This window comes from Heteronotia binoei, chromosome 8 (genome assembly GCF_032191835.1).
Source record: "Heteronotia binoei isolate CCM8104 ecotype False Entrance Well chromosome 8, APGP_CSIRO_Hbin_v1, whole genome shotgun sequence".
In the NCBI taxonomy this organism is placed as follows: domain Eukaryota; kingdom Metazoa; phylum Chordata; class Lepidosauria; order Squamata; family Gekkonidae; genus Heteronotia; species Heteronotia binoei.
In genome coordinates, this window is record NC_083230.1 from 8,723,290 (window position 1) to 8,738,457 (window position 15,168).

Genomic DNA, 15,168 nt, shown 5'->3' on the forward strand with positions numbered 1-15,168 from the left:
ATCCTCACATCATATATATATGCGAATTATCGCCAGAACTTTACACAAAATATATACAAATATTATTAGGGAGAGAATATGGTCTATTTTTTTCATTGTGGGAAAACACAACAAGAATCAAAACCTTTCTTTGTGTCTTGCTAATATTTACCTACCTTCAAGGCTGTGCTAATAGTTTGCTCAGAAGCTGCTGGAAATGCGCTTTGGTTGGACACTACCTGAAAAATATGCAGAACAATTCTTACTACTGAGGCCCCAGAGAAGTCAACGCTCATCTACATTTCTATGGTGTTCTAGCAGGAGCTCTTCTGCATATTAGGCCATGTGCCCCTGAGGTAGCCAATCCTCCTGGAGCTTACAGTAGGCCCTATACTAAAAGCTCTCTAAGCTCTTGGAGGATTGGCTACATCAGGGGGGCGTGGCCTAATATGCAGAGGAGCTCCTGCTAGAAAAAGAGCCTGTGTCAGCAATGGGTGGATTTCCTAACAAGTTGCTTTGGCAGTAGCTGCTACCACAACATATGGATCTTCATTGTGTTAATGAAGGTAAGGTATGTATATATATATAAAGAAATATTTATAAGTAATATGTTCATTTTAGAAGGTATCATCTCTCTCAGATGGTGGGGAGCGCCACCATTTTGTCCTGTTTGCACTGGGAGGAGCTGGTGCTAAGCAGCAGTCTCTGTTCCTTCATGCTTGGGGTGGGGTGGGGGTGCTCCTAGTCCCAGTGATGTTTCCAGCTTCTGCAGCTGGGCTCACCGCAGATTCCACCCCCATCACCCCCCGTCACGTTTGCTCCTGTCTCTGGGAGGTCTGCCACCTCTGTTGCCAGGCCTGCTATGGCTTTCTACCCCCCATCAACGCTGCTACTGTCCCCGGACCTGGCTCTGTTTGAAGCCTCTGCTGCTGGGCCCACACTGTTCTAACTCCACACTGTTGCTGACGCTGGACACAGCAAGGCTCCCAGCTTCTGTGGCAGGGCCCACTGTGGCTCTCCTGCCCACTGCTTCCACTGCTACTGAATGGAAGTTAAGTTTTTACATTTTCTGCACATGTGCAAACAAAACTTTTGTTTGGAGGGGATTTACATCCCCAAATGTATTTTATTTAACTTTTCAGATTTTTCTGCAAACCAGGGGGTCACTCAAGTTTGCAAAGAAACTTGTGTTGTGGTAAGTGTGCTCCCTATCGGTGGATTTAGGTATCTGCGGATAAGGAGTACACTTGGGAAATTATATATAGATAACATTACTCCTTAACATTTGTGATTGGGTCTAATTCATGTGGCAGTCATTTCGTAGCTGTGCCTACCACCCTATGTCAGAATTCGAAATTTGCTAAAAAATTGGGGATTCCAGAATATATCACATAAATCAGCATACAACAAATACAACTCTATAATGCATACAATATTAACAGTGCAATAAAACTGTCTAATTTTATTTTCCACAGGCATTTCATTTTCCACAGGCATTCACTTCCACATAATCCTGGGATCAGAGTACTTAATATTTTAAAAGGTACTGGCGCAACATCTTAGAACAGGGTTTCCCAAACTCCCCCCCGCCCCCGCTGCTGCTCAGTTATTTTTACACTTCTCCTTTGTGGCCCACTAAAATTTGGGGGTCGAGCCAGGAGACTTTGGGGGTGGAGCCAGGAAATGATGTACAAATAAGCCTAAAACTCTTGCAATATTTTTGTTTAGGAAAAGTAAGAGAATAGTGGGATTTTGCAATGCAATTTAAAAATAAAACATTAAAAAAACACAAGGACCACACAACGCAAAACTAAAAATATAAAATGCTATCAGCCTGGGAAAACATGAAATGGCAGGGCATTTCAAGCTCCCCCCCCCCCTCAGATTAGCAATGGCAAGGAAGGAAGGAAGGAAGGAAGGAAGGAAGGAAGGAAGGAAGGAAGGAAGGAAGGAAGGAAGGAAGGAAGGAAGGAAGGGAGTAGGGAGGGAGTGAGACAGGGGAAAAGACTGACAGAAAGAGACAGAGAGAGAGAGAAGGAAGGAAGGCAGGGGAAAAGACTGACAGAAAGGGAGGAAAAAAGTGAGAAAGAAAAGAAAACATGAAATGGCAGGACATTTCAAGCTTCTCTCCCCCACCACTCAGATTAGCAATGGGGAGGAAGGAAGGAAGGAAGGAAGGAAGGAAGGAAGGAAGGAAGGAAGGAAGGAAGGAAGGAAGGAAGGAAGGAAGGAAGGAAGGAGAAGACGGGAAAAGACTGACTGACAGAAAGTAAGAAAGAGGGGGGGGAGAGAGCGTTGGAAACAAATATAGAAAAAAAAGAAAAAAGAAAGAGAAAGGAAATAGGAAGGAAGAAAAAGGGAGGGAAGGAGTGAAAGAAAGGAGGGACAAAAGGAAGAAAGAAAAAAGAAAGGAAAAGGAAAGGGAAAGAAACTGGATGGGAGCAACTCACCTTTAAAATTGCTCACTTTCGCCACGCAGCTGAGTCTCCCGCCGCTGCCGCCTCCCTGCCCCACTGCAGGTCAATTTCAGGCTGTGAAGCCCCCCCGCACCCGCCTGATCGGTGGGAAATTGGGCCATGGAGCCCTCAATGCTGGGCGTGGGGCCTCCCCTCCTCTGGCTGCCCCCTGCCTTCCCCCCTTCGGGGTCTTGTGCCTTCGTGCCTCCTTCTCCCTCCCTTCCCCACCACGGACAGGTCAATTTCATGCTGTGTAAACCACCCCCCCCCCCCAACCAATTGCTGGCTCCTTCCTCCCCGGCACTTCCTTCCCATCTGCATGTGGTGGGGAAGGGAGGGAGAAGGAGGCGTGGAGGGGCGTGATGCTGCGGGGGGGGGGGGGGAGGTGCGATGTAGGGATGGCCAGAGGACAGGAGATCCCGCGGCCTGGCATTGAGGGCTCCATGTCCTGGTGCCCAACCCTGCCATTGGGAAATGCTGTCTTAGAACATACAACTTTCCTGCTCCTTCTCAATTATTCCAAACTTACTCAGCATTCACATTAAAGTGCATGCTAGCAATTCCCCCTCCCCCCAAAATAAGAATTTGTTTTTGTTACAACCAATTTAATCCAAGAATTCTGAAATGTATACCAAACACATGAGGAAATGTGTGATTTATATTCCATGATGTCTGTATAGAATTTGATTTCTAATCCCTAACTATGCAGCTATTATGAAAGAAAATAGTAATTTTACCTGTCCTATGTTGTTTGGATATGTCTTCTATTATAATTAAGGTGGCCAGGATCTGAAAATAGCAGACTGGAACTGCTTGAGGGCACCTTGGGTACTTCTGAAACAGGCAACAACCATATGTAGGGTTGGGAAGGGATCCCCCTAATCCTTTCTACTAGCAGAGGTGCTTTCCTCAGGTAGATGGACCTTCTCCAACATGAGGCTCAGAAGTATGTCTTGCATTGAGAAGGGCCCCTTCCACCAAAGGAAAATGCCTCTGCTAATGGAACAAGTCTGCAGGATCCAGTCTGAAGAGCACAAGAGAGCTACCTGTGGGTCTGCTGTTTAAACAAGGGGAAAGTCAAAAACCCCACCAAGTCTTTCAGCACAATTAAATTATGGTCTTTGGAGCATATTATGGTTCAGCTGAAGGGCTGATTATTACAGCAACTATATAACCATCTATAACTTAGTCAAGATCACTCAAGAGAGTATCCTTTGGTCCAACTCTGTACCAGATTCAACATTATCAGAGAAAACTAAAAAGCACATCACGGGAATAAATTTACTGATTAGCAAATTCAAGAAGACAACACTCTATTAGAAGAACAACAATGTCACTCACACAGACATATAACAACAGAGTTCTATGTCAGTCTTTACAGAAGACTGTTTGAGAAGCGTTCACACACATCCCCAATTTGATATAGAACTAATAGAGAAACATTAAGCCCAAAACTTCACAAAAAGTACTTTCACATCCCTGGCACTTACTTTTAGTACAGACTGGTGTAGCCTGTACAGTGAATTCACTACAGCAACATTTCGTCTTTGTCCTTCAGTTAATGGTCCGATCACCTGGCTGGCATCTCCTTGTGTAGAAAGCTGCAGGAAGGATATAAGGAGTGCATTTTTTTAAGTACATTAATCCAAACACATAACGTTCTGCCTCTGAACATGGAGTGAAAGGTAAAATAAAATGCAATGTTATCATAAGACTAACAAGGAATTTTAATTACTTCCCTCCCCCACCCCAGGAAATAGAGCATCTTGAATTTTAACACAAAAACATAAAGAGTAGCCACGGAGGATCAAAACAATGGTCCATCCAGCCCAGCATCCTGTTTCTAACACCAGTTAGTCAGACGCCACAGAGAAGGCCACAAGGGACCTCAGATCAATGCATGTAATTCAAAATCTCTGTGCCAGACTACATGCGTTGATCTGTGTTTGAAAAATGTGAACTGTGGCTCCAAGAAGTAGCGTGTTTGAGAGAAAACGCTGAGGAAGGACTGAGGATACAAAACCATGAAGAATCCTGGGAATACGGTCCCTTATTCTCTTGTTCAGAATTCGTGTTTTACAGCTGGAGACTGGAGGGCTCCACCAAAGTTGCAGATATATGAACTGATATCATAGAGGCATTTGCCCTTGGAATATTGAACACTGAATTTACTTTGGAGTAAGACTCTTTGGGGGAGAGAAGAGCACCCTGAGTTTCAGCTTTGAGAGGCTGCAAGTAATGTATGATTGTATTTAATGTATGTTTGCTTTGCACTAAACAAAGCATATGCACACACTGAGAGTGTGAAGGTGTTATTGTTATCTGGTGATTATTTTTGTATTTTCCTCCATATACTCAGGGACCTGTTGTATATCGCTACAATAGAAGGAAGAGAGGCTTGACTCAGTAGCTTTCTAGGTGATTGAGAGAGCCTGGCAAAGCAAGCTATTCCTCCCCCCTATCTCCACATGGGAGGAGCCTCAGCCAATGGAGAAAATAAAGGCTTTGCTCTGTAGCTTCTGTGCGATTGAGCAAGTCTGGCAGAGCAAGCTGTGATGAAGAAGGAAGTAAGAGAAAGGGAGAAGGAAGCAGATGATGCTAGTTGTTCGAGGGGCCTGACAGGAGCCATCTGGGGGCCTGATTTGGCCCCCAGGCCGCATGTTTGACACCCCTGCTCTACCCAACCTCCATTGGATTCAATTTCCACTAAGGGCTGAAAACTGAAGACAAGGAAAAATCCCAAATATCCAAATATTAATAGTAAATGGAATTGAACCTAAGCCACTCTCCTTGATTTCTCCAATCCCCAAAAAATCCACATCTCTGATGATATGAGACTACTGTTACCATTCGGAGCCATATAAAATATAGTCCCTCCTCCATCAGGCACAAGGTGATGGCTCTGAACTTTCATGACAAGTAGATAGTATGGACTAAACAATATTATCCTTTTCTCCAAAAAGATTAAGTCTGCCAGCATGGTCCAGTGTGGAAGTGAACTGCTCATTCTAATATACACCCACCCACACCTACACTCATCTGGGGTCCAAGATCCCAGATGCTCTGGGGGAAAAACTTGAGCCTCAGTAAGTTTAAGGGTTTCTGTCATATATGGCATAAGGTTTCATAAAGACATAGAACATTGGTAACATGGAAGTGGCAGCAATCAAAATCAGTTTCTCAACTCTGTACCTGGATCATCTTTATATTTGTTATAAATGAACAGTCTTTAAAACAGATTTAACACAGTAGGAAATATCATAATCAACGTATTCAGAAGCCAGTGTGTTTTACACAGGGCCGGCGTGTCGTAGGTGAACTAGACAATGGTCTAGAGCGCCGGCTCCCACAGGGGCGTGGGCAGGGGTGGGCGCTCCCTCCCCGTACCTGCTTGCGCCATCCCCGAGCCTTTCTCAGCTCTGAGGGGTGTTTGTGCTTGGGAATGCCAAGCACTGGATTATCTTGGGCGTGAGATGTATGTAGACTTTGTCAGGCCTCATTTGGAGGCAGAATTCCCTGAAGCAGCATTCCAGAAGAGAAGCTGACCCCACACTGGCTACGTTGTCCACCTTCTCCCAGGCAATGTGGATGTTGCAGAGTTAGCTTCTCTTCCCGAGCAGTTAAAGCTGCCTGGGAAGAGAAGCCTCCGCATGAGGTTGGTATGCAATGGTGAGAGACCTCTCCGCTGCACAGAGATCCCAGGGCTGGCTTCTTTTGCTGGGTGGTTTGACCCTGTAAGCAGGGTCTCCATGCAGTGAGGAAAGACCTCCCAGCTGCACAGAGATCGTGGTCCCAGCTTCTCTTGGACTGTGGTTCCTTCCTTCCTTTCTTTCTATCTTCTTTCTTGTTCTTTCCCCTCCCTCCCTCCCTCCCTCCTCATCTATCTGCTTTCTTTGTTTCTTTCTTTGTTTCCCTCCCTCCCCCTTCCTCTCTCTCTCTTCCTTCCTTCGTTCCTTCCTTCTCCCCCTCTCTCCCCCATCTATTTGTTTTCTTTCTCTCTCTTTCTTTCTGATGAATGCGACATATGCAAATGAGTTATGCTAATGAGCTCCTGCACCTCTTTTTCTACAAAACGATGCCTGGAGTTTCTATTGTATCAAGTAATTATTTAGTAAGGAAAACACTAGTTTAACACTAGTGTTTCATACAGAGATATACAGCACTACCCCTTCAATGCAGGAGGTTGTCAGAATCCCTCCCAGGTCTTCTGCCATGTATTACTGTATACTGCCATGTATTGAAGTATGCCTTTATTGTGGTTATGCAGCAGTGTGTTAAAGTACATTGTCTAACTATTGTTCTCACCCCCTTTCACTCCCTCCCTCCCTCATTCTTGCTCTCCTTTGTATCTGGGGAGTATATCATGTCCTTGGGAAATAAAGTTACAACATGAAATGCATTTCCATGAGAATTGCCCAAGATCTGTAAACACTCAAGTGTTAACCCCTCCTACATATGTCGTCTGGTGACGGCCTTCTGATAACACCTTAGAACTATACTAGAGAGTAATGACTTTTTATTGCTTTGGCTAGAATGTTTGGGTAGTAAAGGGGGGAGGGATTGTGGGGCTATTGTAGATGGTGGTAGTTATTTTTGGCAGTACCCCAGAGGGGGAAAGAACGCTTGTAACAAATCAGTAACAAAACTTAATCTATATTCATGTAAGAGAAGTCTACCTGAATGTTACTTGACAATCTTACAGAGGTGGAATCCCATCCTTCAGAATGCTGACTAGTATTGCTATTGTAGAATAATGTTACTTTTTTCTGTTTTCAAATTGTCCCTCTACCTAACAGCCTGAGGGATGTACAAAAAGTGAGGATATAATCTTAAGTGGAATATGAATTAGAAACCAAGGATGCAGCCACTGTATAAGACATCTTACTCTCGAAAAGCCTCCAAAGGAGATATTCCATAATGCTGCGTTCACATGCAGCCTGATGCTAAATGTACCACCATCCCTCTTCAAAAATTAATTGCTCTTTACTGGTAAATCAAAGTAGCTGGTTTCTCTAAACAAATGGGAGACAACTCTAAATGGGTATCTGGATCCAAACAGACTAAAATTTAAACTGTTCAGTATGGTATATGAAGACTCTATGTACATTGAGTTGGTGTCAAACCTTATCCTTTGGGTGGGTGAGACTGAGGCAAAAGGAAGAGATAAACCTTTCCTATTCGCTATAAAAGAATTAATCTTTGATAGGGAAATCATGCTGATTAGGAATATAATTTAAAAGTCTAAAAAGAATTGTTGTTACCTGTTCCTGTCCTATAGATCAGGGCTCCCCAGCTCCCGGGCCATGGACCAGTACCGGTCTGCGGTCTGTTAGCAACTGGGCCACGCTGCCCTCCTGCGGCGCTGTGCAGCCTTGCTGCCCCGCCCCCCCTGTGCTGCCTCCCCCCTGCTCTGTTTTCACAAGTTTTAGGTCGGGGAAGGGGCGGTGAAGTGCCTCCCTGACTCTATAAAGGCCAACCCCCCCGCCGATCCAAAAAGGTTGGGGGCCACTGCTATAGATCAACAGGAAAATATGACAAGAAAAACAGAAATATAAAGAAAACGCATTCAAATGAACAGGCTATGTAATGATGTTGCCCAGGCCAGCCTTAAAACAGGGAGTGATAACACATTTGGCTAGCTATAGCAGACCATCAAGTCCAAAGCCGGCTAGTATTCTCTTGCTAGTAATGTCATCTAGAAAAATAGAGAGAACTGCTATGTCTGCTCCATCACAAATGAACACCAGACAGAGTCAATTTTAAAAACAGCTTTGTTATGGAGGTTCAATAAAAAGGGGGCCTGAGAGAGAAAAAAGCAACTGAACTGCCAAAGAAACCTCCCAGATTCTACAGAAGCAGACAATCCCTAGATTCCTGAAAACTAGCTGTATGTATTGATAACAAATGAAAGTGGATATTGCCTCTTCAAAATATTCATTTTAGCAAATTTATTTATCAGTTAAGGCAGAGAGATGAGAACGTACGGAAAAAACACTTGGAATGGATAGCAACGAGAGCTGTTTAAAAATAACAAGATGCCTGATTTTTTAAAAAAGGGAATATTAGCTCAGCTTTTTTGGACTAAAAGGAACACATCCCTCATTTCTAGACAACTGCACTTTCCAGTTCACAGTACAATCCATTTTATCTATGTGCAGCAGGTGGGCCTGTTAGTGTATTTCTATCCACTCACATGGGAAACATGACAGAAATAGCATCAAAGTAAAAGAACATACAGTACTTTATATTGCCGCTCACACAGTATGAGCCAACTGCAGATATTGCTCAAAACGAGAGAAGAATTTTAAAAAATTACAAGCATCGGGGGGATAATCCTTCACTGACAAACAGAGAGTGATTGTTTATTTGCACCATTCTGATTAACTTCCAAGAAACCATTTAAACCTGCTTGCAATATTTTATTTAAGCAATATTTAGATAGCATGCTTCTGATTAAATGCAAATGAAGATTTCTGAATACTGCATCATGGGATCTGCACCTCAGTCCTAAAACTATGTATCTGCAATGATATTTCAATCATGGCATCCCTAGAACATAACATAACCAGAGTCTTCTCATTAATGAGAAGTTAGGGTTGCCAAGTCCAATTCAAGAAATATCTGGAGACTTTGGGGGTGGAGCCAGGAGACATTGGGGGTGGAGCCAAGATCAAGGCTGCAACAAGCATAATTGAACTCCAAAGAGAGTTCTGGCCATCACATTTAAAGGGACCTTTTCAATTCCTTTCTTCCATAGGAAATAATGAAGGATAGGGGCACCTTCTTTTGGGGCTCATAGAATTGGACCCCCTGGTCCAATCTTTTTGAAACTTGGGGGGTATTTTGGGGAGAGGCACTAGATGCTATACCAAAAATTTGGTGCCTCTACCCCCATAAACAGCCCCCCCAGAGCCCCAGATACCCGCGGATCAATTCTCCATGATTTTCTATGGGAATAAATTTCCATAGGGAATAATAGAGTTCCCAGAAGACATTTCCCTCCCCTCCCCCCGCTTTCTGATGACCCTGAAGCGGGGGAAGGGCCTCCAAACTGGGGGATCCCCTGCCCCCACCTGGGGATTGGCAACCCTATGAGAAGAACATGTTCTTATAATGGCATTTATTTATTTAATTAGCTGACTATTTGTACTCCACTTTTCTCCTCGTATGAACTGAAAGTAGTTTAACATCATGCTTCCTTCCTCCTTTTTATCCTCATGATCATCACAAGAGCATACAACTGGGCCAAGGCCACCCAACAAACTTCCGTGGCAGAGTGGGGACTTGAACCTGCGTCTCCCAGATCTCAGACCGACACTACATCAGACTAGCTCTTAATCATATGACCTTCCATCCAGTCTAAGGGAGGGTTCATGAGGGATGTATACACTAGGAGAGGGCAATGTTCACAACCCAGTCTGATCTTTTTGGTGCAGCAAGTTACACGATGGATTCATAAAAATGGTTAGGTATGTATTTCCCTAAAAATTTATCCAATAAGATAAAAGCATATAATAATACTAACAATAACAAAACCAATGCAACAATACGACACACTATAGCTCAGCAAAAATAATTCAAATTGTCAGTCCAAAACACTTGCACCAACAGGCATGCTGCCCAAGAAGAATTATTAAAGGCGCAAATAAGAGAGGATGATTAATCCTTTCAAGCAAACCTGCACTTCTGTACAGGGATTCTTTTGTAGAAAAAGCCCAGCAGAAACTCATTTGCATGTTAGGCCACACCCCTTGACATGACTAGAAGTTTGTCATCCTGCCATGCCCACCCTGCCACATCACCAGAAGTGACATCATTGTTGGGTGTGTGTGTGAGGGAGAGTGGCCAGCCGGAGCCCTGGCCAGCCCAGCCGGAAGAGTGTTCCCGTGCGTTCCAGCTCAAAAAAAGCCCCGCTTCTGTAAATTCAGAGAATCAGATTAACTCTTTTCCTCTTGCAAACAATTTCTCTTCATTCAAAAATTGGTGAAGTTGGTATGTCTAAACAGAAAGAAATAGAAGTAATACCTCCTTTCCCATCTACAAATGCTGAGAATTCCACTAAGAGGACAAAGAGAAGTTGGAGATGTTATTGCAAAGACTGCAGAACTTTTTCCTCCAAAGATCTTACAAAGGCCCAAATCTACCCATGGATCTTCCACAAACAGGCTAAGAACATAAGAGCCCTGCTGGATCAGACTTGTGGTCCATCTGGTCCAGCATCATGTCTCACATTGTGGCCAACCAATTACTCAGGAAGGCCAACAACAGGGCACAGAGGTCAAGCTAATTATGTTTTCATCAGGAGAAAGTAGTTGTATCTTTAAAAGCTACACCAGCACCAAGAAAATATGCAAGTGGTCTACTTCCAACCCGGTCTCAGGCAAAATTAAAGTCCGTCTTGCTAAAGCAGACAGGAAAGGAGGGTGGGTGAACAAACTAGTGGACCAGCTGGATGGAATATCATCCAGTATATTCTTAGAGCTCCAGAGGTTTTAGAAGAACAAGCACCATTTCATAGAAAAGACCTCACTATTCTATACACCAGCAATCCAAGATCTTTTCTTTCTAATGATGAGAAAGGGACAAAATCATTTCATATTTCGTTTAATTTTCTGTGTTAACCAAATTTATTAAATTTTTGCAATATAGTGAAATGTATTTCAAATAAGAAAAAAAGAAAAAAAAGCAATATTTCAATCCTTATCAATACATTACACATTTTCTTTCCCCCCCCTCACTTCCCCCACCTCTTTTCTTTGACCTCCGTCGGTGCTTCAAGCTACTGAGAAAAAACAATTAAGGTACCATCCGTTTTAGAATCTTGCACTATAAAACTTACATAAAATCTAATAACATCTCTATATCTCTATTTATAATTCAGTCTTCTAGGTTTCCTTCAGAACATTGTTAGCACATCCTGAACTTATTTATCTCAATATACTTAATCATATCACCTTAACCTTTTAGTTCACCCATAGTATTACACTTATCTTTCATCTATTATCACACCAGTAATAGCTATTTAATTATTTTTAAGTATTACACTTATCTTTCATCGATCTATTATCACATCAATTATAATTGTTTGTTGTAATTATCACTATATTTTCTAACTGCTAATAAGAGGAGCTATTGTATATTAATTCTAAAAATTCTTTCTAATCACTTGTCTCCCCCATTTCCCCCAATTTCAGGTTATACTTTCAAAAACCACCAAATGTCTCTTAACTCTCCATTGCTTTTCAATATAGTCCTGAAACTTCTTCCATTCATCTTTAAATTTTTCTGCATCACTGTCTCTCAAGATTCTAATAAGTATATCCATTTCACTCCAATGTAAAGTTTTTAAAATCCAGTCCCATTCATCTGGTATTTCAGCTTGCTTCCACTTTTGTGCAAACAATGTTCTTGCAGCTGACAACATATACCACACCAAAGTCCTGTCTTGTTTCGGAAAACTTTCCATTTGTAATCCTACCAGAAAGGTATCTGGTGCCCTTTTAACTGCATATCCCAAAATCTTTGACATCTCTTGTTGAATCATTTGCGAAAATTGTCTTGCTTTTTCACAAGTCCACCACATATGGTAAAAAGAGCCTTCATGCTTTTTACATTTCCAACACTGATCAGATGCCTGCTTGTTCATTTTTGCTAACTTCTTAGGTGTCATATACCACCTGTATTGCATTTTCAAACATTTGTTTTTATATTATTACATGTCGATATTTTCATAGAGTTCTTCCATAGGTGTTCCCATGTCTCCATTGAAATTTTTTATTCACATTTATTGCCCATTTAATCATTTGAGATTTTACTACTTCGTCTTCTGTAGACCGTTTCAATAACAATTTATACATCTTTGCAATCAACTTTTCATCTTCCCCTAATAGCACTTTTTCCATTTCTGTCTGATCTTGTCTTACACCTGTAGTCCTGATATCTTTATCCACTAAACTTTTAATTTGTAGCATCTGGAACCAATTAAATTTGTCTTGCAGTTCTTCCTCTGCTTTTAATTCTACTTTGCCACCCTTTGTAACCCATTTGTCTTCTTGTGAGTCAGAAATCCATTTTATAACTTCCATTGGTACAATCCACAGTGGTTTCCTCTCATCACCATATTTAAAATATCTTTTCCAAGTATTCAACAAACTTCTTCATATAAAATGATGCCGAAAGAAACCATCCATCTTCTCCTTCCCATAATACAAATATGCATGCCAACCAAATAGATTTCCATGACCTTCTAACACCAATAACTTCTGGTTGGATAAGGTTATCCAGTCCTTGAGCCATACTAAACATACTGCTACATGATATAATTTAAGATCCGGCAATTGAAAACCTCCTCGTTCTTTTGCATCAATTAGTATTTTCCTTTTGATTCCTGGTTTTTTTCCTGCCCATACAAATTCAGAAATCTTTTTCTGCCATTTATTGAATTGTTTAACACCTTTCACAATTGGAATTGTTTGGAAGAGGAACAACATTCTTGGTAAGACATTCATTTTCACGGCAGCTATCCTACCCAAAAGAGACAAGTTCAGTTTATTCCATTTCAACATATCGGCTTCAATTTTACGCCAAAGTTTATCATAGTTATTTTTGAACAGATCTATATTTTTCATCGTGATCTCTATACCCAAATATCTTACTTTTGAGGTGACTTCACATCCAGTTGCATTTTGAAGTTCTTTCTGTTTGCACAATAATAAATTTTTACTTAAAATTTGCGATTTTTCTTTATTTATGTAAAACTCAGCAAGGTCACCATATTCTCTGATTTTTTCCAATAATGGTAATACTTGCATTGGATTTTCAGTAATAAACATCACATCATCTGCAAAGGCTCTATATTTATAAGTCCATCCTTTCAATTTTAGCCCCTCTATTTCCTTATCTTCTGTTATTTGCAACAACAAAATCTCTAGAGTCATTATAAATAGCAATGGGGATAGAGGGCAACCTTGTCTTGTACCTTTGCTGATAACCATTTGCTCCGTTAAATCTGAATTAACACATAGCTTAACTCGCTGTTCAGTATATATCGCCTTCACCATTCTTATAAAGTCTTTTCCCAACTCTACTTTTTCCATCACAGCAAACAAAAAGTCCCAATTAAGATTGTCAAAGGCTTTCTTCGCATCAGCAAAAAAGAGTGCCACTTCTTTTTCCGGATGTTTTTCATAATACTCTACAATGTCCACCACTATTTTGATATTGTCTCTAATTTTCCTCTTCGGGAGAAAGCCTGCTTGCTCCTCACAGATAAACCTATGCAGGTATTGTTTTAGCCTTTCCGCCAAAATTTTTGCAAAGATTTTGATGTCATTGTTAAGCAATGAAATTGGTCTATAATTTTTCACATTTGTAGCATCTTTGTCTTCTTTTGGTAACAATGAAATAACTGTTTCTTTCCAAGTATTTGGCACTTGCCCATCCAAACGGATATTATTTATCAATTTTTGGAGCATTGGAACTAATATATTTATAAGAACTTTGTAAAATTTATTGAAAAGCCATCCGGTCCCGGTGCTTTCCCTATTTTCATTGAACTGATTGCAGCTTCTATTTCACCTTTTTCAATTGGATCATTCAATGTTTCTTTCATCATTTCTGTTGTTGGATTTACCTTCACATTTTGTAAATAAGCTTCTATTCTTTATCAACTCGCTGGCCTTTAAATAAGTTAGCATAGTACTTGTAGAATTCCCTTTTGATGCCCTCCTGGTCTACAATTTTTTTGCCAGCGGTTTTAATCTTGTTTATGTATTTATTTTCCCTTCTTTTCTTCATTTGCCATGCCAAATACTTTCCAGGTTTGTTTGCCCCTTCAAAAGATTTTTGTTGGAGTCTTTTCAAATTCCATTCCACCTCTTTATTCAGTAATTGACTTAACTGACTCTGTAAAATTGTAATTTCTCACAAAATTTTCTTTTCCCCCGGTCTCTTTCTTAATTCAATTTCTTTTTTACTTATTTCCTTTTGTAAGTCCAACAATTGCTTTTCATTTGCCCTTCTGTCCTTATTATTCAATGTAATTAATGTTCCTCTCATCACAGCCTTATAGGCATCCCAAACCGTTTGAAATTGTACCTCTTGGTTGTCATTTATTTGGAAAAAAGCTTTAGTTTCTTTTTCTAGAGATGCCACTACCCCCACTTTCTGTAATGTCATCATTTATCCACCACCTACTCTCTTTTTAACTCCCTTTAGCCAACCACATCAACGGGTTATGGTCTGCACCTATTTTCGGAAGAATCTCTACTTTTTTTGTGCTCAGCCCCAGCTCTTTTGTAGCCCATAACATATCAATCCTAGAAAAGGTATTATGTCTGGCTGAAAAAAAAAGTACAGTCTCGTACCCTGGGGTTGAATTTTCTCCACACATCTTCTAAGCTCTCTTGTTTAATTAGTTCAAAAAATGCTTTAGGTAGTTTCCCATCTACATTTTTTTTCCAGATCTATCTAAGAAGTTCTGGATAGTTCCATTAAAGTCACCCATAAGCATTATCTGATCGTATGTTACTTGATCCAGTTGTTTCATAATATCATTGAAAAAGTCACTCTTAGCCCCATTAGGAGCATAAAGTCCCAACAACAGAGTCTTTTTGCCATACATCAAAACTTCTACTGCCAAATATCTACCTTCATTATCTTTAAAAATCAGTTTTGGCTCCAGCTCCTTCTTTATGTAAAAAAATCACTCCCCTTTTTTTTTCTTTAGACAATG

The 15,168-nt window shown here is 41.0% G+C and overlaps 1 protein-coding gene across 1 annotated transcript in view; it reads right to left on the reverse strand.

Moving 5' to 3' along the window:
* The window catches only part of COG5 (component of oligomeric golgi complex 5), a 307,502-nt gene that overhangs the window by 46,004 nt on the left and 246,330 nt on the right, over positions 1 to 15,168 (reverse strand). Inside the window, exons 15-16 of the mRNA XM_060244724.1 lie at positions 3,926 to 4,036; positions 156 to 218 (exon numbers count right to left, since the gene is read on the reverse strand). Of these exons, the coding sequence (XP_060100707.1) occupies positions 156 to 218; positions 3,926 to 4,036 (174 nt within the window). The remainder of the gene's footprint in view (positions 1 to 155; positions 219 to 3,925; positions 4,037 to 15,168) is intronic.